The sequence below is a fragment of the Hyla sarda genome, chromosome 5 (genome assembly GCF_029499605.1).
Source record: "Hyla sarda isolate aHylSar1 chromosome 5, aHylSar1.hap1, whole genome shotgun sequence".
Lineage (NCBI taxonomy): Eukaryota > Metazoa > Chordata > Amphibia > Anura > Hylidae > Hyla > Hyla sarda.
The window spans coordinates 148,138,742-148,166,629 of NC_079193.1; the positions used below are offsets into that span (position 1 = coordinate 148,138,742).

The window sequence follows — 27,888 nt, forward strand, 5'->3', positions numbered from 1 at the left end:
AATGTGACTTATGGTGCCTGTCAACCCGCATCCCCTCCAACATAGTTGGGAACATGAGGGGATCATGTAATGCAATTTGGCCGGGGTATAGTACCACATAGATACCATCTTGAAAAATTGTTCTCTATGGCCTAAGCACGATGTGTGTTTATTTAAAGATTTAAGAGCCTGAGCCCATTCATAGTTAGAGATTGTCAGGTTTAATTCTTTTTCCCACTTAGAATGCTGTGTCCTATTAGTTATATATAGGTCGTTATTGTAGAACTGATATAATGGCTTAAGAGTAATTTTCGAGATGGAGTCAGAGGATAGGTTCATGAGGTCTACAAGTGTTTGAGGAATGGATACTGTGGGTTGGGGAAATTGTTTCAAATGTTTGACAATTATGTTATATGATCTTCTCTCTGCATCTGGTAAACCGTATATCGATTGGAGTTCTTCAAAAGATATTAGTTTATTGTCTTTGTACAAATGTTTTAGTGAAGTAATGCCTCTATCTGTCCAAGTTTGAAGGTCGGAGAGTGGAGTATAGAGTAGGACAGATTGTATGGTCAGGTTGATTGAGCAATCAGTAGCAGTATCATTGTTTGCAGTGGGCCTTATATTCCACATTTTTATGTTGTCCGAGACTATTTTGTTTATTCTAAGTTTAGTTTTGTTTATTTTATGAGAGTTTAATAATAATGGTGTCCAGTCTTCAATACCGCATAAAGATTCCTCTAGAAGGACCCATGGCTTTTTGTCAATGGGAGGCTTCAGCCACTCTAATGACTGTTTCAGTAGTGTGGCTTGAAAATATGCCGACAAGTTAGGTAGCCCCGTTCCTCCATTTTCAGCTTTTTTAGTCATAAGTGATGCTGACAATCTCGGTTTAGATTTTTGCCATACAAAGTCTGACATTTGTCTCCTAAATTTATTCAGTAAGCTCACGGGTAATGCCAGAGGAATGGTTCGCATAAGGTACAGAAGCTTTGGGAGGATGAACATCTTGTAAACGCTAATCCTTCCAAACCAACTCCAAGAGTATCTACCAAATGATGTTAAGTCTTTCTGGATGGAAGAATAAAGCTCATGGTAATTTTCCGGTATCAAATTATTGATGTCTATTGTTAGGTTAATGCCTAAATAGGAAAGAGAAGTTGTTTCCCATTTATACGGAAATGATTGTTGGATGTGTGAAGTGAGTTGGGATCAATGTTACATGATGAATGCAAACAGGAGCAGTAAAAACATCTAAGACTGTTCCTGTTTGCATTCTTCATGTTACATTGATCCTAAATAAAGTCAATACACTGTTTTCTCCATATCTTTGAGCTGAGCAATAATTTTTTTTATTGCCAACACTTTACTGTTATAGCTCCAATGTGATCTGTTTACTTGCACATTCCAAGGAATGAAACTAGTTGTGGATCCATACTGTAAAGACAAAAAGAAAGATACTACATTTTTGTAAAGGAAACGGCCATTATCATTAGTCTTACTCCATGACTGTTGTCTATTTGTTTCTATGCGATTGTGAAATAAAGAGCTGAAGAAGACCAGTGACTTCCATGATCCTTCTTATGAACTCAAGTATTTGTTGTAGAGCATCACCACGTCTCAGCTGCAGATGTTTAAGTGTTGCTAGTGAACAAGAGAAAGTGGGAGTAGTAGTGCCAATCACTCTGTCTACCAGGGTGTATAATTTAGCATCACTGTAGTTAGGCTGTTTATATGTACGGTATAAATACATGTTACAGTTAAAACCGGTTTTTAGTTTAAACTGGTTTTACCTAGTGAAAATCTGTTTTGACTGAAGTCCCTTGTAAAAACTAGAATTTACTGCTTTTCCCTAGTGAAAACCAGTTTTGACCGAATGCCTTTGTGGAAGACTAGGATTTACAGTTTTTTCCTAGTTTAAAGCAGATTTTTAATGAACGCCTTTGTTGAAACTAGAATGTTACTGCTAATACAAAAACCAAATGTTGTATCCTATATGTTATACCGAATACTGTCATATCCTCAACAAATGCTACATCATATAAATGTTTTTTTTTAATTTCCAAATAAAACTTTTAATTGCCTTTAACTGACTTTCTTCACACAAACAGGTTTCCCTAGTTAAAACTAGTTTTCAAACCAAATTCAATGATAAATACCAGGCTAATACCTCTTCTAAGTCGTCTAATACCTCCTCATCATCAGGTGCCTGACTTTCTTAATGTATTACAGTCATTTCATTCGAACTAGTTTTCTCACTTTTAACTGACATTTTGGTTTTTATTAGCAGTAAATTTTAGTTTCTACGAAGGGGCTCAGTAAAAACTGGTTTCAACTAGGAAAAAGCAGTTAATTCTAGTTTTCACAAAGGTATCAAGAAAAACTGGTTTCAACTGGGAAACAGCAGTAAATCCTAGTTTTGACAAAGGCGTTTAGTAAGAACTGGCTTTCACTAGGGAAAACCAGTTTTAACTGAAAACCGATTTTAACTGTAACACAGATACTGTATATATATATATATATATATATATATATATATATATATATATATACATATATACAGTCCATATATGATTTGCGGAATAAAACAAGTAGATGCAGACCTTCCAGGTATTAGTATAGATAAAAAAAGAATTGGAAGCAAAAAAATTGGATGAGGATAGGCAATATGGCTAGTTAAATGATAAAATGTAATGTGCATAGTCATAAAATTAAACCAGTAACATCATAACAGGGCCCATGCGTTCGATGCAGTGGTTAAGAATTGCATGAGTAAAAACAAGCAGTTATACCAACTAGAAATCAGAATAAATATGATATCAGATATACAATGTAGAATTATATATAATATATAGCGTTGAAATGTCCGTTAGTGACAACCTGTTATGCACTAATGTTTCACATATCCATCCATTACATGGGTAGGTATTGAGAAAGTCATTGGTGATATAGTGGTATAGTTAAGTATACTGATACTCCGCAGATCAGTTTAGGCATAGGCAGAGAAAGTCGTTTGTCATATAGTTTGAAACAATGGTTCTCCTGTAGATATGTATTAAGAGAGGTTGGTGCACAGCACCACTCACCGACCAAAGCAGATGAGACTGAGGGTCACCATCATACAGGCTGGCACTATTTATGCACATGCTTCCAATTCTTTTTTTTAACTATACTAATACCTAGAAGGTCCACATCTACTTGTTTTATTCCTCAATTTATTTATTCCTTATTCATTTATTATTTATTCCTAACACGTAGGGTAACATGTTTCGCAGTCACCTCAGTATTTGTATTTGAAAATGTTTGTAGTGTGAGCCTCCAGTTTATTGTATTGGTTCATATATGATTTGCACAGCCATTCTAATAGCAGCTGGATCAGAATCCTGTTAGTCAGCTGTCAAAACTTGAACCAGGCTAGAACTTTGCTCATCTTTGCGTGTGACCTATGAGCTTAGCTATAACTGTGTACAACTATGTTTCTCCATGGTAAAGCTTTTTCCAGAACACAGCAGGTAAAATGCATCTGTGGCTGGTGAACATGGCAGAACTATTTAAAATAATGAACTCAATTCCTGCAATGCAGTAGTGATCTAAACACAGCTATATTGAGTTAGATTTATTAAAACCGATGTAGAGGAAGATTGGTGCAGTTGCCCATAGCAACCAGAGTGCTTCTTTCATTTTACAGAGGTCTTTTTAAAAATTAAAGGAGCAATCTGATTGGTTTCTATGATCAACTGCACCACTCTTCCTCTATACAGGTTTTGATAAATCTCCTCATCTCCCCCATTGTCTCTGAAAATATGAAACCAGCTGAATTCTTCTAAATTTTAGATCAAAAGTTACGTTAACTTTTTCTTTCTTCTTAATGTCTTGACAGGAGGTTCAAGTTACAATTTGCAGAGCTATTTGAAAAGGTAATCCAGAATCTTCTGTTGGTGACTGACATAGACCTTATAGACGTGCCTGGGCAAAATTAGAAGCGGAACCCAAAATGCTGAAATATCATGCCAAGAACATTCTCACTATAGTCACTTACAATACAAAGACTAGTAATACCAATAATGCAATTCTATAATGCTAAAATCAAACACCAGGAACACTACTGTTAAAGGGCTACTCTGCCAAAAAACGATCTCCAGCGCGGCACCCCAGTCATCCGTGCACGTAGTGATCTCCGCTCCGTGCTGGATGACTGGAGACTTCAGCCGCCACACCGCCTCCATTCATGTCTATGGGAGGAGGCATGACGGCTACGTACTAGCCATCATGCCCCCTCCAAAAGACATGAATGGAATGGGCATGGCATGATGTCACGAACACGGAAGCTCCAAGCTTCCGTGTTTCCTGGACGCCGCCACTGCAGGCCCGGAGATCAGGGGGGTCCCCAGCAGAGGGACCCCCATGATCAGACATCTTATCCCCTATCCTTTGGATAGGGGATAAAATGTTTTTCGGTGGAGTAACACTTTAAATAGTTACGGAATACTTTTACTTAATAAAATCCCCTACAAAAAGGGCAATATTTCCCCTCATACAGTGAACTTATAAAGACTCTTTCTGTAGGTTGAAGTGGCCATATAGAGGTAGATACCAGCTCTATACATGCTCTGCAGACTGTATAAGTAATTACAGTGCAGTTACATACAATGACTGCAGGGGGTGTCCTGCAGTCACAACTCTTTAGAATCTGCCAGTCAAACATATCAGGTTCCTTACTTTTACTGAAGTCCCCTATGATGCCCTGCACTTCAGTAGTGTCCCACTCTTGTGCCACACACAGGAAATTTGTAGGAAGGTGTGTTCGATGGGGACGGAGTGTACCTGTGTCCTTTGTTAAGTAGGTAGACCTCCACATGAGGTAGGTAGGTCCCCCATCAGTTGGGTCCCCCATTAGAGGGATATTTCCATCTTTGTACTAAAGATTCTTGGCCATCTGCAGCCTGCTTATGACTTTTTGATTCAACCTGTGTAACTCCCATTGACTTAAATAGGAGTTGCCAAAACAGCATAGCACCATGAGATATGTTGTGTTTTGGCTTCCCAATCACCTCCAGCCACCGAAAGCTGGCTGGAAGAGGCCAGGAAGCCCTAGATCAGAGATAAGTATACAACTTTAAGTATGTAGTTAGGACTTCCCCATAACTAGTTCTCTCCCATTTAGTAGGTAGTTTCCCTTGCTAGGCAGATATGTTCCCCAATTTAATACTCATGGCTCCTAATAGGTAGGTATGTCCTCCCCAGTAGGTTGGCAGGTAGGTGTGTCTCCCTTGTAGCTAAGTGGGGCCTATGGTAGGTAGGTTCCCACCTCACTAGGGTAGGTAGGCATAGCCCATTGGTAAGTAGGTCGCCATACTAGGCAAGTCCCCTCCTAGGAGGTAAACAACCAAACACAAAAACACGGGGGCCCAACCTCTATATCTGAGTACATATCAGGGTGCAAAGCAGTATATCCCAATAGCCAATACAAAACAAAAGGAGAAAAAAGCGGATGTACTAAAATGCAGTGCACACCTATCAACAACAAATATATTTTGTATAACATATTAATCTTTATTAGCAAATGATATACAAAAATACATAGATACAAAAGAAACACAGTACAATTAAAAACAAAATTGCTCCAATCAGAGCAACCTCCTACAAAAACATGAGGGGAGGATATAACCCCCCCCCCCTCAAGAGGGCACATGTACATAAATAATAGGAGGCAGATAATACTGCTCAGTCTGTCTAGAGCCCCAACCTCATATGTAAACCATATATATGGGGCAGAAAAAACAATGGCTAGTGTACAGAATCAAATTACACAGTGTAACATCAAGGCAAAGGAATAATGCCCTCTACTTTATACAGGATGAACTGGCTATCTTACAGAGCATAGGTACGGTATAGCAATAAATGTAAAATTAAAACATGCAAACCAGTGTAGGATACCAGACAGGGGATTAGACGGTCCACGTATAAACAGGTCACAACATGTGCCCCCACACAGAGCACCACAGGTTCCGTGGCTATTAGGCAGCTTCCTCAGGAGGTAGGCAGATCGGTGGGACATATGTTAGGATAATCCCATAATCCCCTAGCCTCTCCCATAAATAGGAACCCCCAATTAACAATGACGACTTTGCGCCAACATAAAAAAAAAAATAAATAAAATACCTCCTCTCTCTTCCATGCAGATTAACTGTCTCTTTTCCTTCCTGAGTGACATCATCGCATGCACCTATGCCAGGACATAGCAGTTCTGCGAGGGTCCAAACTCCTTGTAGGTCACAAGCCTGCGGCCTATCATGCTAAGTAACGTAGCAACGAACCAACGGCTCTTTGCTTTGTCACATCCGAATGTGTGTCTTTATGATGCGCATACAGTTGACAGCAGTGCTCTAAAATCTGAGAATCCAAAACACCAGGCTAACAATCTCGTACTGCGGATCCCCATGGGGCCCCAATATAAATAGTGGGGTATTGATGAATTGAAGTATTTAGTTTGTTATAGAAGTAAAAGATGGTGGAATAGGAGGTTGAACAATTTGCACTCCCCCTTTTGTTAGGCATATTTCAGGACTGTAATTCCCAGCTGGTGCAATGAATATTGATGAATAGTTACAGACTGCCTTATTACAACCAACATGAGATGTGGCGTTGCACAAACAGCATGAGTCAATGCATTCCTCAATGCAATCTAGACCAGACTTTACATTGATTTACTTTCCTTTATTTCAGTATGGCAAGAAATCAGCAATTGGATAAACCTGTAATAGTTCTTTATGCAATGATTGGTAATGATGTCTGCAATCCGTAAGTATTAACCAGAGACGGAAGAAAGAGTGATTTAAAGTATACACTGTATTTAACTTTATTGGAGCGGAATTTAAATCAGTGATCATGCAGTCGACTTAGAGTTGTTATTTCTGTATGCTTCAATTTATAAGTTAAGAAAAAGACTAAAAACATAAAGCAATGTTCATTTTCCGAACTTTGCTGAGTGTATCTTGAGAATAAATGGAGAGTTGGCCACGCAAGCATAGTCTGCTCCATTCATTATCCGAAGTAGCTATCCACAGATTAAAACGTATCACCTATCCATCCATGCTCAGCCACCACTTCATTCACATTGGGAATGAAGGGCCTCTGTCCTCATGACCGGTGGGGGTCCCACTAATCAGACCCATCGGACCTACACCTACATCAAAAATGTATCACCAATCCAGTGGATAGGTAATTAGATTTAATCTCAGGATAATCCCTTTAATCATATGCTACAATCCCTCCCATGGACAGGTATGGCATTATGTCTAGAGGAACACAGTCTTGTTTTTTTAATCCTGTACCATCCCTTCAAAGTCATGTAAATAAAAAGTATGGTTGAAGTTTAACTAATCAGCAAGTTTTCCATTGTACAGTCAATAAATATAGATATTATATGATCATTGGAGCTTCCCTTCTCCTTTTGTATTCCAATATGCTGCTACTCTTTTATTATTTAGAGATATTTAGGATGTTATGTTAATATATGCAAAATGTTGTATACAAAGTAAGGTGATCCTATAAGCTATTCCAAATTTTTATGGAATTGAAACCTAGCCCAATACCTGCTTCTAATTTTTTATAATCTTATTAGGCTATGCTCATATTAAGGAATCTGCACCCAGAAAAACCGACGGCCCTAGGACCACACGGACATTGCTGGTCCCCATAGACCAGTTGTTCTCAACCTTTTTTGCCTGAGTACCCCTTGACAGCCCATTCCAAAAAAATTGTACCCCCATATTAGAGACATTTTGTAATGATTATAGTATAATTCATATGATTTACTTTCCTCTATAGCAGGCCCCCTGTTCCTCTCCCTACCTCCCCAGTCCCCATATTTATAGGTGACATCTTCTCTAACCGGAGTTGTTTACTTTTCTTCACTATCTGGCCTAGACCGCCATTAAGATTTCTCCCATACAAGACTTCTCCACAGAACCAGCTAAACAAACATTTTAGGCTCCTTTCTGCCGTACAATACCCACCTATTTACAAACTCCCCATGTTTATTGTCACACACAGCAATAGTACCTGCTTTGCGTCCCCATAAAGTTGTTAGGCAACCCTCTGTGCCCCAAATATAGCTGTAGGCCCCCAAACTGCCCCCATATATAGTTGTAGGCCACCATACTGTCCCGCTTTGGTGCTCCACTGCTCCTCTGGTCTGGGGACCCATAGCAGTAGGTCCCTGGTCTGTAGGGGCAGTGGAGCAACAAAGCAGGAGCTGTCCTCCTGTTCCGCTCCTCCCGCCTACCATTTTTTTCAAAGTGGTCCAGACCAGTAACCAGTGGCTGTGGCTGCCATTACTGATTTTTTTTTTTCAAGTTCCCACTGGAGATCTGCTAAGTACAACAGTGTATTCCATACAGTATTCCGGCGAAAGAATTTAATAACAGTAATGGGGCTGTACTGGAATTTCCGAGTGGAATTTCAAAGTGGAATTCTGTTAGAAAATTCCAGTGTGAACCCAGCTTTACTTTTACTGAAAGAAACTAGTGAGTGCGCAGCACAGTATGATAATCTCATGATGTTTCTGTGACTCAGGCAACACCATGTCTCTAGTTTCAAAATATTATCCTACTCTATACTTTTATGTAGAGAATCCATTAAGTTAAGACCTTTTATAAGGCTGGTTTCACACAACAGTATTTGGCTCAGTGTTTTGCACCGGTATTTGTAAGCCAAACTCAAGAATGGAAACTACAGGCCAAAAAAATATGAAATAATAAAAAGTATATTTAAATGAAAACTTTGCACCTTTTTTAGTGTTTTGGACCCCTTTCTGGTTTTGGCTTACAAATAATGATGCAAAATGTTACTTCACATAAACTGATCCTTTAAAGTCAGGTTCACACAGCCAAAAATGTGCGGAATGTCCGCCCAGAAAACAGGGGAGGACATTCTGCACCTTTAAATAATCTAGTGGGTGCTAGGACCGCTCAGAAATGCGCAGTCTCATAGTTTGAGAACGCATTTCCGTGCTGAATCCGCCGTGGAAATTCTGTCATGTGCCCAGTGCAACAGAATGGGACTCTGCTGCAGTGGAATGTCTGTGCAGAATTCCGTGCATACATTTTGCCGTGTAAACATAACCTAAGGATTCCAAAGTTGGTTTCACACAGCAGTATTTGGCTATGTATTTGTAAACCAAAACCAGGAATGGGTTTAAAACATGAAAAGGTATAAATCTTTCCATTTTTTTTTTCCCTTTGTAGGTTCCACCTCTGATTTTAGCTTCCAAATATTGATGCAAAATACTGAGCCATATACTGCCATGTGAAACCAACCTTAGGGGCATTTTTACTCCCCTTTTTTCCTTTTTATAGGGGTGTCAGCACCCACAGTTAGTTCACATCTATGGCTAGTAGGCAATGTTTGAAAAGAATCTGCCAGTGCATCTTAAATGCAATGTGAACAGACCCCTAATAACCGAGTATGCAAAAAATCCACAAAAGAAAGAGATGCACAGTGCAGCCCAACTGGAGGTGCTCCGCTCCCAAAGACTTGACCCAAGGTCCACAAAGGTTCATTCAAAGCAACAAAGTAATGGAAAGCAACACTGCAAAGCTTCAGTACAAACTGGTTTATTCACCCATTAAGTGAAAATACAGCAATGTTATAATTACAAAAAGATCCCTTTGAGGGACTGAAATGTCGCTGTATTTTCACTTGACGGTTGAATAAACCAGTTTGTTTTTGTCTTGAGCCTTGGAGCGCCGCTTCCATTCCTTTGTTGCAGAGTATGCATAGGAGAATAGAGTAAAGCAAGTTCAAAAACACATATAGGATGAAACTCAACAGCATTTATCTGCAGTTCGTAACCATGGAGACAACGTAGGGACTGTATGCACAAAATGGTAGCCTTACTTTCTTTATTATTTCTTTTCTTTGTACATGTTCTTTAATGTGTGATAGAAATACCTAATGATGATTCATTTTTGCAATAAAAAAAAAAGAATTTCATTTATTTCACTCTAGTTCACATGAAACATTGAGACACATGACTACCCCTCAGGAGATGAATACGAACGTCATGAAGGAACTGGAATATCTAGATATGAATTTGCCTAAAGGAAGCCATGTGATTTTAATGTCATTGGCAGATGGACGATTTCTCTGGGATACCTTACATGACAGATATCATCCTTTAGGTAATCTATTCACAATGAATTGTTTGCTTATACCTATTTTGTAGAGTCATTTGTAGGATTTTAATGTTTTGGATAGTAGCCCATGAGTTTTTCTCTCCTTTATGGGGTTGGTCTTATTCCTGATTTTGCTGTTTGGCCCAGTGATTCCTGGACAGTCGCAGAGGTTTACTGTGTGCAATACGGAAATGGTTGCTTATACCTATGCTTTTCTTTTCTTTATCAGGGCAATTAAATAAGGACATCACATATGAACAATTCTACGGGTTCTTGAGCTGTCTTAAGGTACAAAGAGGTTTATGCCAAAACTTGATTATAAAGTTAACTCCTTGGGGACGGAGCCCATTATAACCCTAGGGACGGGAGCATTTTTTGCAATTCTGACCACTGTCACTTTAAGCATTAATAACTCTGGAATGCTTTTACTTTTCATTCTGATTCCGAGATAGTTTTTTCGTGACACATTTTTGTTGATGCTTGCATCATTTCTTGGTGAAAAATTCCAAAATTTCATGAAAAATTTGAAAATTTAGCATTTTTCTAACTTTGAAGCTCTCTGCTTGTAAGGAAAACAGACATTCCAAATAAATGATATATTGATTAACAAATACAATATGTCTACTTTATGTTTGCATCATAAAGTTGACATGTTTTTACTTTTGGAAGACATCAGAGGGCTTCAAAGTTCAGCAGCAATTTTCCAATTTTTCACAAAATGTTTAAAATCTGAATTTTTCAGGGACTAGTTCAGTTTTAAAGTGGATTTGAAGGGCCTTCATATTAGAAATACCCCATAAATGACCCCATTATAAAAAACTGCATCCCTCAAAGTATTCAAAATGACATTCAGAAAGTGTGTTAACCCTTTAGGTGTTTCACAGGAATAGCAGCAAATTAAAGGAGAAAATTCAAAATCTTCATTTTTTACACTCGCATGTTCTTGTAGACCCAGTTTTTGAATTTTTACAAGGGGTAAAAGGAGAAAAAGCCCCCCCCAAAATTTGTAACCCAATTTCTCTCGAGTAAGGAAATACCTCATATGTGTATGTCAAGTGTTCGGTGGGCGCAGTAGAGGGCACAGAAGGGAAGGAGCGACAATGGGATTTTGGAGAGTGAATTTTGCTGAAATGGTTTTTGGGGGGCATGTCACATTTTAGGAAGCCCCTATGGTGCCAGAACAGCAAAAAACTCCCACATGGCATACTATTTTGGAAACTACACCCCTCAAGGCACGTAATAAGGGGTCCAGTGAGCCTTAACACCCCACAGGTGTTTGACGACTTTTCGTTAAAGTCGGATGTGTAAATGAAAAGAAAATGTTTTCACTAAAGTGCAGTTTTTCCCCCAAATTTTTCCTTTTTACAAAGGGCAATGGGAGAAAATGCCCTCCAAAATTTGTAGTGCAATTTCTCCCGAGTACGGAAATACCCCATATGTGGCCCTAAACTGTTGTCTTGAAATACGACAGGGCTCTGAAGTGAGAGAGCGCCATGCGCATTTGAGGCATGAATAAGGAATTTGCAATGGGACGGACCCTACAGTAAAACCCCACAGCAGTGTTTCCCAAACAGCATGCCTCCAGCTGTTGCAAGACTCCCAGCCTGCCAGGACAGTCTATGGCTGTCCGGCAATACTGGGAGTTGTGGTTTTGCAACAGCTGGAGGCTCTGTTTATGAAACACTGTCGACATTTTTCATTTTTATTGGGGGGGGTTGACATGTAAGGGGGTGTATATGTAGTGTTTTACTTTTTATTATTTGTTAGTGTAGTGTTTTTAGGATACATTCACACAGGCAGGGGTTCACAGTGAGTTTTCCACTGGGAGTTTGAGCTGCGGCGGAAAATTTGCCGCAGCTCAAACATGTAGAAGGAAACCCACTGTAAACTCCCGCCCATGTGAATGTACCCTGTACATTCACATGGGGGTGGGGCACCCCAAACCTTCAGCTGTGGCAATATGACAACTTCCAGAATGCACTGACAGACCGTACATGCTGGGAGTTGTAGTTTTACAACAGCTGTAGGCACACTCGTGGGGAACCACTGAGTTAGAAAACAGACTCTAGCTCAGTGATTCCAACCAATGTGCCTCCAGCTGTTGCAAAACTAAGACTCCCAGTGTATTCTGGGAGTTGGGGGTTTTGCAACAGCTGGAGGCACATGGGTTGGAAACACTGAGTTAGGAAACAGACTCTAGCTCAGTGTTTCCCAACCAGTGTGCCTACAGCTGTTGCATGGCCAGACAGTCAGGGATGCTGGGCGTGTAGTTCTGAAATATCTGGCCCTTCATATGTTGCAGAACTACAACTCCCAGCATGTCTGGACAGTCTGGGCATGCTTGGAGTTGTAGTTATGCAACAACTGGGGAAGAACAGTTTGGAGACTGCTAAGTAGTGGTCTCCAAACTGTGGCCCTCCAGATGTTGCAAAACTACAACTCCAAGCATGCCCAGACTGTCCAGGCATGCTGGGAGTTGTAGTTCTGCAACATATGAAGAGCCAGATATTGCAGAACTACATGCCCAGCATCCCTGACTGTCTGGCCATGCTGGGAGTTGTAGTTTTGCAACATCTGGAGGGCTACAGTTTAGAGACCACCTTATAGTGGTCTCCAAACTGTGCCACTTTAGATGTTGCAAAACTACAACTCCCAGCATGCCCAGACAGTCAGTGCATGCTGGGAGTTGTAGTTTTGCAACATCTGGAGGACCAAAGTTTAGAGATCACTATACAGTGGTCTCCAAACTGTGACCCTCCAGATGTTGCAAAACTACAACTCCCAGCATGCCCAGGCAGCCTTTGGCTGTGTGGGCATGCTGGGAGTTGTAGTTTTGCAGCTTTTAGAAGGCCACAGAGAAGATCACTTGCCGCGATCTTCACTGCAGCCTTCTCCGCCGCACTTTCCGGCCGCTCCAGCTATTGTCGGCGCTGCCGCCGCCGGTCCAGGATGCCTCCACCAGTCCGGGTAAGTCGGACCATGCTCCGCCCTCGCCGCACGTATTCCCCCCGCTCTGCACCAACTTCCGATCGGTGGGCAGGGCGGGGGGGAAATGAACTCAACTAGGTTTTTGCAGAATACAGAATGCAGAATTTTCACAGAGGAAATTAAACAGCAGAAAATTTGCCATGTGACTGGGACAGCGGGAATTCTATTCACCACAATGTTAACTTCTTATAGCAGAATTTCCGAGCTGAATTTTTCCTCCAGATTGTGCCTTACTCTAAAGTTTAACTCCTGTTTCATTGGCTCTAATTGTAGAGTAATCCATGTGAAGGGTGGATGAATAAGAATGAAACTCTTCGCAATCTAACCACGGAGGTAAGACTCACGCTCTATAGACAACAAATGATTTACTACTGGTTATCTTAATATAAATAGGCTTATTATATTGGCCATCATACGCTACATGACTCAAGGTCATGATAACCATCTTTGAGTTGAGCCATTTTGGGTACACCTATTATTAAAGGGGCATAATGTAATGTCCCAGTACGGGATGTTGCTGTACTATACTGTAGTGCTTGCGTGTCCTTGGGGCTCTTCTGCAGCAAACCCTATAGTATTTACAGGTTATATGTAGTTATGTATTATAAGTGTAATGTTTAAATCTGTACCACATGATCGTATTTTTACCCAGAGAACCCCAGTGAACAGGTGACCTCCCAAGTGACCTATGGGCTCCTTGCACAGTCCCCCTTATATAACAAGGGGAGGAGATGCAATCTTCCTCTTTGCTCTCTTGAGTTCCTGCTGTTCCAGTGTCTGTGCCCAGAGCATTGGACTCCTCAAGCCTAAATCACTGCAGCCACCAGTCGGGCCTTAGTAAGTCAAGTCCTCTCAATTGTCTGTCACCATCTCAAGTCATCTATAGTCAGTGTGGCCTTCATTATAGTCTGTCAAGTCACTGCAAGTCCCAGCAAGCCTGTGAGGCCACCTCTTTGGGATATTGGCTGAACTGCATAGACTGTACCATCTTTCATACCTCAGTAAAGCTACTGTTACCCTTAACCTGGCCTTGGACTCTTTATTGCACCTGCCTAACCTAGGATCAGCGGTACTAGGGCTGGGCAGTATACCGGTTCATACCGAATACCGACATTTTTGTGCAGCACGATATGAATTTTCCCCCATACCGCAATACTGGTTTGGCCCCTCCCCCTCTGGAATGAATTAATCAGCCCAGCGCTGCGCTGTCCCCACATCGGGGAACTAATCCTATGTGACCTGCAAGCACTGTTCTGCCCCCCCCCCTTCCAATTAATTATCATCCCAGCCCTGTCCCCATCAGGGTACTACTCACGTCACCCGCATGCGCTGCCCTCCTAATCCTGTTTGTTGCGGCCGCCGGCCCTGACGCTCTATACCAGTGGTCTCCAACCTGCGGACCTCCAGATGTTGCAAAACTACAACTCCCAGCATGCCCGGACAGCCAACGGCTGTCCGGGCATGCTGGGAGTTGTAGTTTTGCAACATCTGGAGGTCCGCAGGTTGGAGACCACTGCTCTATACTGTGCGGTATCCCTATGCCCGGGCTGCAAATAATAAACAAAATAAACTTTAACTCACGTCCCGTTGGTCCGGTACCGGCCTCACTTGTTTCCTGGGGACAGGAACGTCGGACAGCCGTCAGCCTATCACCAGCCGCAGCGATGTTCCGCCTCTGCCAGTGATAGGCTGACAACTCTCCGACGTTCCCGTCCCCAGCACAAGGCCGCCGTAGGTGAGTTAAAGTTTATTTTGTTTACCTTTTGCAGCCCGGGCGTAGGGATACCGCACAGTATAGAGTGCCAGCGCAGGCGGCCACAATAAACAGGACGAGGAGGGCAGCGCATGCGGGTGATATGTGAGTATTTACCCCGATGGGGATGTGGGCTGATAATTAATATGGGAGAGGGGGGCTAGGAAATAATGCTATATACCGTGGAACCGCCAAAAGTTTAAAAAATACTGTGATACACAAATTTGGTCATACCGCCCAGCCCTAAGCGGTATTACCTTCGGGTGGTTATAAGGCTAAACCACACCCTGGCGTCACGACAAGAACGGGTTAATACAATCTACCCCTGGGGCCATAACATCTGCCCCCTTACACCTCACATCACACCCCCTGGCACACCACAGTAATATGAAGCATACAGCTAAACAGACAGCACTGGAATGGGCCGTGAAGAGCTCCGTAACTTTACACATATCCTGGGATACCATCCAATGTTACTTTGCTAATTTCTGGTGCTGCAGGAGATGCCTAGTCATCTACACTGTTGTAGTGAATTGAAACCTCCAGCGCAACATTTTTGAAAATGTGCTTCTTCTGCGTTTTGCTATTTCCTTTTACCGAGCTGTATTTCCCCAATAGAAAAGAAAGGATCAGTAATAACGTATTTAAGCTGTTATTGTTTTGTATCCAGGCAATATTTGACCACATATAAATTAATTTAACTAATATAACTAATATCCCTTCTGGGCAAACAATGTGAATTCTCCCAGGTTTCTCAATATTTACATTGTCGATGTGAAAACAATTTATAATCTGGTACCACATGTCACCGTTTCCTTATTTTAGTTTTGTGTACATAAAGAAAGATGATGTTTTGCATTCTGTTCTAGAGAGCTGAACAGCTATCAAGTGTGCTCCAGGAAATAACAACCTCCAAAAAGTTCACAAACTTTGAACTTAGTTACTATGAAAATCTGTTTCAGAAAGGTAAAACTTGCCAAATGCACTTAATGGAACATTAATCGAATGAACTGATGAATAGTATTTGTGAAATCAGAAAGCCTTTAACCAATAAGTCTTGCTTTTTGTATCTGACATGCTATAAGGGGCACGTGTTGGCAGGAGGCCATTGGGGACCTCAGGTTCTGTACAAGAATGGTGTAGAAGAAAGGAGCTTTTGAGGTTAATTAAAAATAATGATTAATTAATATTCACATTTTTATCTTACATCATGAAGAGACATTGATTTCAATGGTTTTATACAGGAAAAAGAGTTCAATGCTACCCCCACCCTATACACTCAAGCACCCTAACAAACTCCCCCACCCCCAGTCTACTGGTTGCTGTTTAACAAATGTCTCAAAACAGTCTATCAGCAGACAGAAAAAGCGGTCCTTATGAATATCAAGCACCACCGAGCATAGGTACATAATGGGAAGGACTACTTCCCTGCTGTTGGTGTCCTCGATATTAACAAGGATATCAGGGGAATGACTGCAGTAGATTCTCTTCAAACAACTCCAGGCTTTTTCATGGTACTTACACTGTAAAATTTTAGCAAACTATAGGGGCAGCAGAGCTATTTCCTTTTTCTTCTGATGTATCCACCTCTTAGCTAAGAGGGAATTTTCATCTGTAGGAGCCTTCAGGCTCTGCATATAAATTAGAATCACTTACTGTACTGTAGAAATGTTGAAAATCAAGAAAATATAGTGTAAAGTATTATGTACATGTGGACATGCCCCTACAGTCATAAAACCAGTTGTCTAGATCCAGCTCTATCTTTCTGTAAGCAATCTGAGCTTGTTTTAACCTTTTGGTTTTGCTAATCTTGGCATGATACCATTGTTCCTAATATATATATATATATATATATATATATATATACTAGCTAGAGTACTCAGCATTGCCCGTTTTTTTCTTCCTAATCCTTGTTTGGGAGGAAAATAAACAAAGGAGGAAGCTTTTGACTTCATATCCCGTCCTCATATATTGTCATATCCCTTCCTCCTATTGTGTCCTCCTATCTCGACCTCCTATCTCGACCTCCTTTCTCGACCTCCTTTCTCGTCCTCCTATCCCGACCTCATATCCCAACCCGTAATATGTGTAACAGGTATTGAAATATCTCCAGCCGTACGGGATTTATGTGGGAATATACATTTTCCATTGATTTGCATGGGACTTTAAACAAAAACCCTGACCCTCACAAATGGGGGTAGTTAAGGGTTAAATTAACTATCCTATATTTTAAGTTGACATATAAGTAACATGTGACCAAGTATTATCGAAATATCTCCAGCCGTTTGGAAGTTATGCAGTAACATATATTTCCCCTAGACTTGTATGGGACTTTAAACAAAAACCCCAACCCTGGCAAATGGAGGTGAGTAAGGGTTAAATTACCTATCCTATGTTTGTTGTTGACATATAAGTAACATGTGTGCCAAGTTTCATGTTATTATCTTTAGCCGTTTGGACGTGATCCTGGAACATACATACACACACACACACACACGTTGAGTATGAGGGTAGGTAATTTAACCCTTACCCACCCCTATTTGCTAGGGTCAGGGTTTTGTTTAAAGTCCCATATAAGTCTATAGGAAATATATGTTGCAGCATAACAGGTGGAGATATTTCAACAATACTTGGTCACATGTTATATGTACACTAAAAATATAGGCTCTCCCATAGAGATATATGGAGAGGACGTGTTGGCTGCCGCTTCGTGAGGGGGGTCATAACGCACCACTCCCGGGAAGAGCCGAGGCCCTGTAAAGGAGATCGAGGGGGGGTCCCTAGGGTCAGACCCCCTGCAATCTAAAACTTATTCTCTATTCTTTGGATAGGGAATACATTTTCCCCAATGATATATCTCCTATAAACAGAACTGTGGGTCATAATAACATTTTATAGATTGACTTTAAAATTGTTATGCAGATCAAGGAGTTCATTAAAATGAGTAGTAAAGTTTAATACAATAGTACATTACCTCCTTCACCTAACCCAGGACACATAAGTATGCTATTGTCCTTATTGCACCTCATTCTATCCAATCCCACCTGATATCTAGCATACTATAGATCTAGATTTAAAGGGTACCTCTCATCAAAAAAAACTTTTGATATATTATAGATTAATGTATGAAGAATAACTTCACAATTGCATGTTATTAAAAAATATGCTTCTTTCTATTTAATTTTCCACTTTGAAGAAATGACCACTAGGGGTCTCCCTACCAGTCCTGGCAGCAAGCATTTCAGACTCATGCTGGAGTCCTAAATACTACGAGCTGCCAGTCTGCTTTGTTCACAAAGGAGAACACTCAGAGCTGCCAGCCTGCTTTGTTCACAGCCTGTTTGGCTGTGAACAAAGCAGGCTGGCAACTCTGAGTGTTTAGGACTCCAGCATGAGTCAGAAATGCTTGCTGACAGGACTGATCGGGAAAAATACAATAGAAAGAAGCATATTTTTCATTAACATGCTATTGGAAAGTTATTCAACATTCATTAATCTAAAATATATCAAAAGTTTATTTGATGAGAGGTACCCTTTAACAGAGCACCATAGTGCATTTTTGAAAGGCCCACTTCTACTCTTGACCACTAATAGTAAGACACTATGGGGGGGTATTTATCAAATGATTTATGTGGTTTTTTTCCCATAACTTTGGCGCAATACTTTGGCGCAGTGTCTTTTTGCGCCAAAGTTTGGCGCATTTTCCCCACTGTCATTTTTACAACTTTCTCAAAATCACACAGTCCTGTGTGTGATTTTTACTTTGGTCAGTAATTCATCATTTGCGCCAATCAAACTTTGGCTCAAATTTTGCGCCTTTAGGGGTTTTTTTTGGCACAATTCACCGCCAAAAAATTATGTACATGGAAAAGACACTTAGCAATATCAGAAAATGTAATGGTGTCAAAACACATTGAAAATTTTTTTTGTGAAAGGATCGACACCTATGGGGCTGCGCACTACTTTGTCTCTGAGGGACCTTCACCCTCCGTTGAGCCAGTATTGGACATGGCCACACAGGTTCAGGAAAGGTAAGCACTAAAGCAGTGGTCTCCAAACTGTGGCCCTCCAGATGTTGCAAAACTACAACTCCCAGTATGCCCGGACAGCCAACGGCTGTCCGGGCATGCTGGGAATTGTAGTTTTGCAACATCTGGAGGGCCATAGTTTGAAGACCACTGCACTAAAGTAACAAAAAAAAAAAAAAACACTCAAGTAAAAAATCAACTCCATTTCGCATGAGAAATATATATATATATATATATATATATATATATATATATATATATACCCCACAAAAGAAAATTACTCACGTCCCTTGCTGATATACTGCAGGAGGGACTCCGAAATGGCTGCTCTACAGGGTAAAATGCGCTGTCCTCTGTGGCGGTAACTTCTGTGTAAAAGGCGCTGTGAACAGCTGATTTCAACATTTGCGCCAAAATTACTAACAACGTGCACCAAATGATAAATTTGGCGCGTGTCCACGAAAACCAAAGTGAAAAAAAAGGGTAAAAAGAAACTGTCAACAGGCAAAATTGATAAATCCCCCCCTATATGGGCAAGCATACAGTAAATTACAACCATCCCTCCTAGCATTGGACCTACAGAATGGGCCATTGAGACTTTGTCTCCCCATTATATCCTTTTAAATGTATTTTAACCACCACTTGTATTTCGGTATATTTGGTGTTTTAATAAAATGCACGACTATCATCTTGCAGAGAGATATATTATCACTTTGTGTCTCAGGGATATAACTTACCAGGTCACTGGTTTAGAAATATTTCACAGAGGTGCCATCATATTTCATTCCTCCCACATGTGCCATAAGACATAACTTCAACAAAAGAGCTTGTTCATTTTTACCCATAAGGCTTTTACGTTTGCATTAAACACAATGATTATATAATGTGGTTGTATGCATGAATATCAAAAGTTAAGCTGCTGATTTTTTTTCACGCTCTGTTCCCTCGCCCAATTGTCTAGAAGTGTATGCATCGGGTCTGGCCTAATGGTACAGAACTAGAATTGAAATATTTCATAGAGCCAGAATGGTTTCTTGTGATCTCATAATATCACTTTGAAGTGCAATAAGCATTGTTTTACAGTCATTTATGCTGGCTTGTAGAGATGAGCGAACTTACAGTAAATTTGATTCGTCACGAACTTCTCTGCTCGGCAGTTGATGACTTTTCCTGCATAAATGAGTTCAGCTTTCCGGTGCTCCGGTGGGCTGGAAAAGGTGGATACATTCCTAGGAAAGAGTCTCCTAGGACTGTATCCACCTTTTCCAGCCCACGGGAGCACCTGAAAGCTGAACTAATTTATGCAGGAAAAGTCATCAACTGCTGAGTCGAGAAGTTCGTGACGAATTGAATTTACTGTAAGTTCGCTCATCTCTACTTGCTTGGTTTATGTGCTTAACTATCTTTAATCCAAATAATGTCTTGCAGTATTCGCTTTAGAAATGGATCTTATTTCTTGTAACTTCTTGCCTATGGTCTTGCAGTATTTGTTCATTAGAAATAAACTGGACCAGAGGGTTTAAAGGGGTACTCCTTGCACACATCTTATCCACTTGCTGCTTCTGTGTTTGTGACATCACACCACACCCCCTCCATTCATGTCTATTGGAGGGGGGTGACAGCTATGTCCCACTTCCTCCCATAGACTTGAATGGAGGGGGTGTGGCGGCCTGCATCACCTGTCATCGGGCATGGAGCGGAGTTTGCTCCATTACCCGAATGACAGGGGTGCCGGCCCGGAGATTGCGGGGGTCCCCAGTGGCGGGACCCTCACGATCTAACATCTTATTCTCTATCCTATGGATATGCAGCGGAGTACCCCTTTAAAGGATAACATAATATCTTTACAATTGGTATGACACTTGCAGACAGTCTTATATGAGGTGGACATTGTCACCACACTTTAAATAGAATTGGCTCTAAGTTTCAGTGATGAAATACCTATTATAAGCTTTAACATATACACAGTCTTCTCTAGCATTAGGAAGACATCTAAATTTTTTGTTTAGCTTCACATTATGGGTTTATTCACACATTAACAAAAAAAAAACATAGTGAAAACGGCAACATGACCATGGTGTGAAAGTGGAAACAATCACATAATAATCAGTAGGATTTTTTTTAGTTTACTGAGAGCATTAAGCTGCTTTCAGAACTTATTTTAGGTCTATGTTGGCTTGTTCCATTATCAAAGTGTCAAAAAGGGATACTGACCTACAGCTCAACCAGACTTGAAAGGTTTTTTGAGACCTGCACAGAAAGCGCATACACATTCAGGAAAGGGTCCAAACATAGGTTGCCTTCACACTATTAAAACACTTCCGTTATGAACACCCGTTAGGAAATCAGCAGTTATACGGCTGGTACAAAATCACTAACGGCCGTTAGAAAATCCCATTATAGTCTATGGTATTTTTCTAATAGCCGTTTTAACCCGTTATCACCCGTTATTAATAACGGCCGTTATTTTGTGACGGCGATTGAACGGGAGAAATAGTACATGCAGTAATTCTCCCGTTACTATCGCCCGTCACAAAATAACGGCCGTTATTAATAAGGGGCGATAACCGGTTAAAATGGCTATTAGAAAAATACCATAGACTATAATGGGATTTTCTAACGGCGGTTAGTGATTTTGTACCGGCCGTATAACTGCTGATTTCCTAACGGGTGTTCATAACGGAAGTGTTTTAATAGTGTGAAGGCAGCCATAGTCACAATCAGACTACACGCTGCTGATTCAAGCATATAGGCCCACTGGCAACATGCCAGGGTGTTGATTTCCATGCCATGTTGATTTCCCTTTTGGACATATCATTGATGGACAGCCTTCTGCATCCCTCCAAACATGAACCGAATACAGACTTGTAACCTCACACAATACACTTGTAAAAATACATGTCCTGCCAGGTGTAGAATGATATGGTAACTTTATTTCAGGCTTGATAAAATCACACAGGTTCACTTAAGGACAGCTTCCCCCAACATGTTTCCGATGTCACAGAAGGCCCTTAATCATGGGCGTTCTGTGATGACAGAAACATGTTGGGGGAAGCTGTCCTTAAGTGATCCTGTGTGATTTTATCAAGCCTGAAATAAAGTTACCATATCATTCTACACCTGGCTGGACATTTCTTCATACAAGTGTACTAGTGGTAAGCCAGGGCCAGGCTCTGTTCATTTAGAGGTGGGAGCTCATGGTAAATTGGACTTTTTGTTTGTTTATCTTTCTATGCTTTGTGATCTTGCATAAACTGCTAAAAAACAGTAATTTCAATTAATTGAAGCCCTTACTGAATGACTCCACAAAATCCACTTAACAGATTCCTGTTTATTCCTGAACAGTCTGGATGGCAATAAAATAGAATTATGTTATAACTAATACAGGGAGTAAAAAACACTGTCTGACAATTAATTAATTAATATTATTTATTTAATTTATTTATCTTCATTTTATCTTCCGTCTAAGCCAAAAAAAAAAGTAAAAAATAAAAATAATGCAGAACTCATTTCACCGCAATCCCCTGATGATCACAGCACTCACGTTTCTCCAGTAGAAAGCATAGCTTTTATTCCACATGGATTAAAAACAGCATACGTCGTTCTGTCATCCTGCACCCTCCCGGTGCTGTTTTTAATGAAGGTGGAATAAAAGATTTCCTTTTTACTGGAGATACGCGAGTGCTGTGATCCTTTCGATCTTATATGGTGGATGCATTCTGGGACTCTGCTAAACTCACAGAGCACCGCAGAAGTGTCTCTCTGACAGTGGCGTTGCGACCCGGGTGCGGGGGGTGCGGAGCGCAGCGGGTGACACCAGCCTGGAGGGGTGACACCATGGCCGCAGCACCCCCCACATCTGCACACCGTCACTCAAATCAGCCGGTATTTGCAGCATCTCCAGACAGAAGAGGCTTCATTCATGACCTGCAGGCTGCCGCACTCCAGTTTCAGCCCCCGACACAATCCTATCCCCAGCCCCAGGAAGCTGCCTCTTTAAGACGTGCAATGCTCTCTGGGAACAGAAGTGCCGTGCGCACGTCTGCTCCCTCCCCTGACGTGTCCCTGCCTCATGTGCTCCGCGTCTTCTGATGATTCATGGGTGATAAATTCCTCCCCAACCCCCGGACATTCCTGGACCTGGTGCCGCCCGGGGAGAGGAGAAAGTGAAGACAAGAGACTGGTGAGACCTCTCTGCAAAACTGTGTATTTAATGCAGTGTTTCCCAACCAGGGTGCCTCCAGCTGTTGCAAAACTATTAGTCCCAGCATGCCCAGACAGCCTTTGGCTGTCCGGGCATGCTGGGAGTTGTAGTTTTGCAACAGCTGGAAGCACCCTGGTTGGGAAACACTGATTTAATGTTTTAATGTAACAGGGAGAAAGGGGATGCTGAGAGGCTCTGGGGGGTGCCATTGCCAGGAGGATGATCCTCCTTATGTATGATGGGGGCGCTACTGATGAATGATGGGGGTGCTGTACCCCCATCATCCATCAGCAGGATCATCCTCCTGTGAGTAGCACCCCCAGCATCCATCAGCAGGATCAACCTCCTTGATCATGGGGGGTGCCTCTGGCACATGTGGTCTCCAAACTAAGAACCTCCTGCTGTTGCAAAACTACAACTTCCAGCATGCCTGGAGAGCCAAAGACTTTCTGGGCATGCTAAGTGGTGTAGTCTATAACAGCAGGAGGTACATAGTTTGGAGCCCACTGTAATACACTAACCTTCACTCCCTTCATTCAAGGACAGCTATGAAGGGGGTCTGCAGCCAGGAGGAGAGCATCAGAGCATTCAGAGGTGATGAAGAGGAGGAGGGCACAGGAGGAATGGCACAGGCAGCCTCCATGCTTGATAGCCTTTGACCTCTCAGGCTGCTGTGCTGCTTCCGCCCCTCCCCCTCCCCTCTGACCTGATACAGCAAGATGTCTGGAGGTGCAGCATAGAAGTAAGTAATGCACCTCCAGACTATATTTAGCTGCAAGTGTCACTCACTGTGCAACTGCAGGGCCGGACTGCAACTGCAAAGTGTGTGACAGGTATGGGACCGACACACTGGAACCCCCCCCCCCCCCCCCACCTCCTCAGGGCAGCCTGAAGTGACAGTGGTGCCGCAGGGGAATCTCGGTGGGCCGCAGCAATAAAACCAGAGAGGGTGGAGTGGTGGCAGTGACCTCTGCTGTGCGGCGGCGGGGCGCACAGGTGGGGGTCTTAGTATAAAAAAAAAGTCTTCATTTTTCCGCCCCCATCAGCTGCAAGTCCATGCGCCCTCAAACGGACGCATGGTTTGCCTTATGACAGCTCCGGGCCTGCTCCCAGCATAACCTCACCACTGCTTAGGTCATACTGGGAGCTGTAGTTTTAATTGGTGAAACCTTTTTTAGCGCTTTCCCATTCTTTGGCAATTGGTATATTTGATTATTATACTGGAATTTTTCACACTGCTCTACATCAGTGGCGCCTGTCACAACAGGCTAAAAACTTACTGGGGGGGGGGGGGTAGGTATGGGGTGACACCATTTTCTATCGCATCGGGTGACACCAACCATAGCAACGCCACTGAGCCTGGGTACAATAAAGAAAAAAAGAAAAGACCAACCAACTTAGGCTGGGTCCACACTATGTTTTGTCCCATACGGGAGCGCATACGGCAGGAGGGAGCTAAAAGCTCGCGCTCCCGTATGTAACCGTATGCGCTCCCGTATGTCATTCACTTCAATGAGCCGACCGGAGTGAAACGTTCGGTCCGGTCGGCTCATTTTTGCGCCGTATGCGCTTTTACAACCGGACCTAAAACCGTGGTCAACCATGTAACACCAGTTATACCAACCATACTTGCCGTCTCTGTTTTAATGTGAAATCTGCCGTTGGGAAACTGGTCGGGTACCATGCATTGTAGGAAAGGCTTCTGGCTTGGGACCTTATATACAGAAACCTCAGTATCTCCCTGCTTCATCATTCCTGCATACTGAAATTTTAAGGAGTGGGATTTCAGTTGGTATCTATAGCAGTGCAATCCAACCAATGTGCCTCCAGCTGTTGCAAAACTACAACTCCCAGCATGTCCGGACAGCTTTTGGCTGTTCAGATATGCTGGGAATTTTGCAAAAGCTGGAGGCACACTGATCGGGTAACACTGCACAATTTTTTATGTTATATATGTAGCAGGGTATTGGGGGTGTCCCTTAACATCTCGGGGGTCCCTTACCCTAGTTACCTTACTAGGCCCAACTGACGGATCCTAAGCCTCCACTATCTGGGAGCTGGGGTACATGTCTGCGGCAGTGCTTCCACCCAGTGGAGCATCCGGGATAGGGATGTGGGGTCCCCCTGGGAACATACTCAATACACGGACACAGCCAAACTGGAACTAACTTTATATAGGAAATAGCAAGTGAACAATCAGACATAAGAAAGTACAATAACAGTGGTATAACAGGAAAAAACAATGTAATGCGGATCTTCCTATCCCACCCATTTGCACACCTGTGGCCCAGCCCCCTTGTCTTCACCCTAATGGCGGTTGGTGCACATAGGAGAGATGGGGCCCATACAAGTCCTGCTCCGCAGCGTCACTAAAACAGGCTGAGCTGTGTAATGTCCGCTACTGGGCCTCAGAGTCTTTACTTTGAATGAGAAGACAGGTGCCCTGTGGTGGAACAGGGTAGAGAGGGCTTTTGGCTTCCCCTTCAGCGCCTGTAATCAGGTCAGTCCCGCTGCAGTCTCCTCTCACTGCATTCACCAGATGTCTGGACTTAGTTCTTGTCCCTCAGGGCAGCCAGCAGGTCTCTCTCTATAACAGGTGCTGTGTCTGTGGTTCAACCTCTCACTGCTAGAAGCACATCCTTTCCTTGGCTGCGCTTGTGGTCATCTGAGGAGATTCAGGACCTGTGTGATGTTACAATCAGATTGTTATGTTATGTGCCTGGAGATCCTCTTTAGGCTAGGTTTCCACACAGGATTGTTCTTGCATATTTTTATTTTTTTTGGGGGGGGGGTTTGAGCCAAAGCCAGAAGTGGGTCCAAAAGGGAGGAGACGTAGAAGTCCTTCCTTTATATTTCCCATTCCTTTTGAATACTCTTCTGGCTTTGTCTCAAAAACTACAGTGGCAATAAAAAAAAAAAACATGTGTAAACCTAGCCTTAAAGGGGTACTCCGACCCTGGCATCTTATCCCCTATCCAAAGGATAGGGGATAAGATGTTAGATCGCCGTGGTCCCGCTTTGTGCGTAATGATGGGCAATACAGGGGCCGGAGCAGCGTGACATCATGGCTCCGCCCCTCATGACATCACGGCCCGTCCCCTTAATGCAAGTCTATGGCAGGGGGCGTGACGACCGCCACGCCCCCTCCCATAGACTTGTATTGACGGGGGTGGGCCATGACATCAAGAGGGGTGGAGCCGTGACATAACGATGCTCCGGCCCCTGTATTGCCCGTCATTACGTGCAGAGCGATCTCGCTCTGCGCAATAATGATATCGGGGTGCTGCAGCGGCGATCCCCGGGGTCCCCAGCAGCGGGACCGCAGCGATCTAACATCTTATCCCCTATCCTTTGGATAGGGGATAAGATGTCTAGGGGCGGAGTACCCCTTTAAAGGGGTATTCCAAGACATTTGATGGCCTATTTCAAGTATAAGCTATATTCACACTGGAGAATGTGGAATTCCATGTGAATATTCTGCATGAACATTCCGCAGCAGCAGAGTCCAATTGATTTAAATAAGATTCTGTTGTACTGTTCAGACGCCAGAATTTCCACACCAGATGTTTCTGGCCCAGAATTTCAGATTCCGATGTCTGCAGAAATAATAGTCAAGTCTATTCTTTCAGTGGAGTTTGCAAGGAAATGCATTGCTATTTAATAGACGACGCATTTCCAAACTGTCCTAGTGCCTGTCAGTTAGGCAAATGTGCGGAATGTCTTCACCTGTTTTTTTGTGTGGATATTCTGCACATTTTTCGCCCATGTGACCCCAGCCTTAAGATCCTTCCAATCAATTACAAGTCCACAACACTCATGCAAGTGGGCCAACCTTTTTTCCTTATACTATAAAGTTGAATTTTTATTTTATGAATATTTGAAAAACAGTTTTACTTACTCTTTGATATCATATTTTAACTTCAAGCAAGCATTAACTTAAATAAAATTTATATATTCATCAGTGACTGCAAAATGGGAGAGTTTAGGAGGAAACGCGTGGGATCTGCTGGAACCAGTAGATGGATTTCATCCAAATCAGGTACTAGAACATATGGGATTACATGTAAATAAGTGTCTGAATAAATAAATGATCTTATGGTTTCCTTCTAGTATTATGGGATACTCTGTAGGGAAACAGTAGGTAAGAATGGTTGCTCGTTTCTGAAATGGTCACTACTCCGTCTACTTCTGGAGATACCAGACATAGGGGGAGATTTATCAAAACCTGTGCTGAGGAAAAGGGGTGTAGTTGCCCGTAGCAACCAGATTGCTTCTGTCATTTTTCAGAAACCTTTTAAGGGTCTATTCACACATGCAGTATTCTGCGCAGGATTTCAAGCGGTGTTCAGTCATTCAGTTTACATTGTAATCTGCAGTAGAAAATCCTGCGCATCAAATCTGTACAAATTACTATACGTGTGAATAGACCATAAATATGAAAAGAAAGCAATCTGACTGGTCGCTATGAGAACCTGCACCACTTTTCCTCCACACAGGTTTTGATATATCTTTCCTATAGTCTTCAGAGAAGGGTGGTGCTGAAAGAAAGCAGCCATGTTTTTTCTTACAACATTAAACCCTTTAAAGGGATATTCTGGCCATTGAAATCTTATCTTATTGGGGGGGAGCCAGCCGCTGGGACCCCCTACGATCTCCATGCAGTACCCGGAATTTTGTGCTGGACTGCTGCTCCAATCTCGGAAGCTTCTGAGTTTCCGGGATTGGAGACGTGATGTCAGGCCACGCCCCCTCCATTCA

At 42.3% G+C, this 27,888-nt stretch overlaps 1 protein-coding gene across 5 annotated transcripts in view; it reads left to right on the plus strand.

The window, feature by feature from the left end:
* The window catches only part of AOAH (acyloxyacyl hydrolase), a 117,732-nt gene that overhangs the window by 60,273 nt on the left and 29,571 nt on the right, over positions 1–27,888 (plus strand). For all 5 annotated transcript variants that reach the window (XM_056520478.1, XM_056520476.1, XM_056520475.1 and 2 more), the window contains 7 exons: positions 3,860–3,896; positions 6,706–6,780; positions 9,991–10,163; positions 10,387–10,445; positions 13,419–13,478; positions 15,768–15,864; positions 27,093–27,169. In XM_056520478.1, the coding sequence (XP_056376453.1) occupies positions 3,860–3,896; positions 6,706–6,780; positions 9,991–10,163; positions 10,387–10,445; positions 13,419–13,478; positions 15,768–15,864; positions 27,093–27,169 (578 nt within the window). The remainder of the gene's footprint in view (positions 1–3,859; positions 3,897–6,705; positions 6,781–9,990; positions 10,164–10,386; positions 10,446–13,418; positions 13,479–15,767; positions 15,865–27,092; positions 27,170–27,888) is intronic.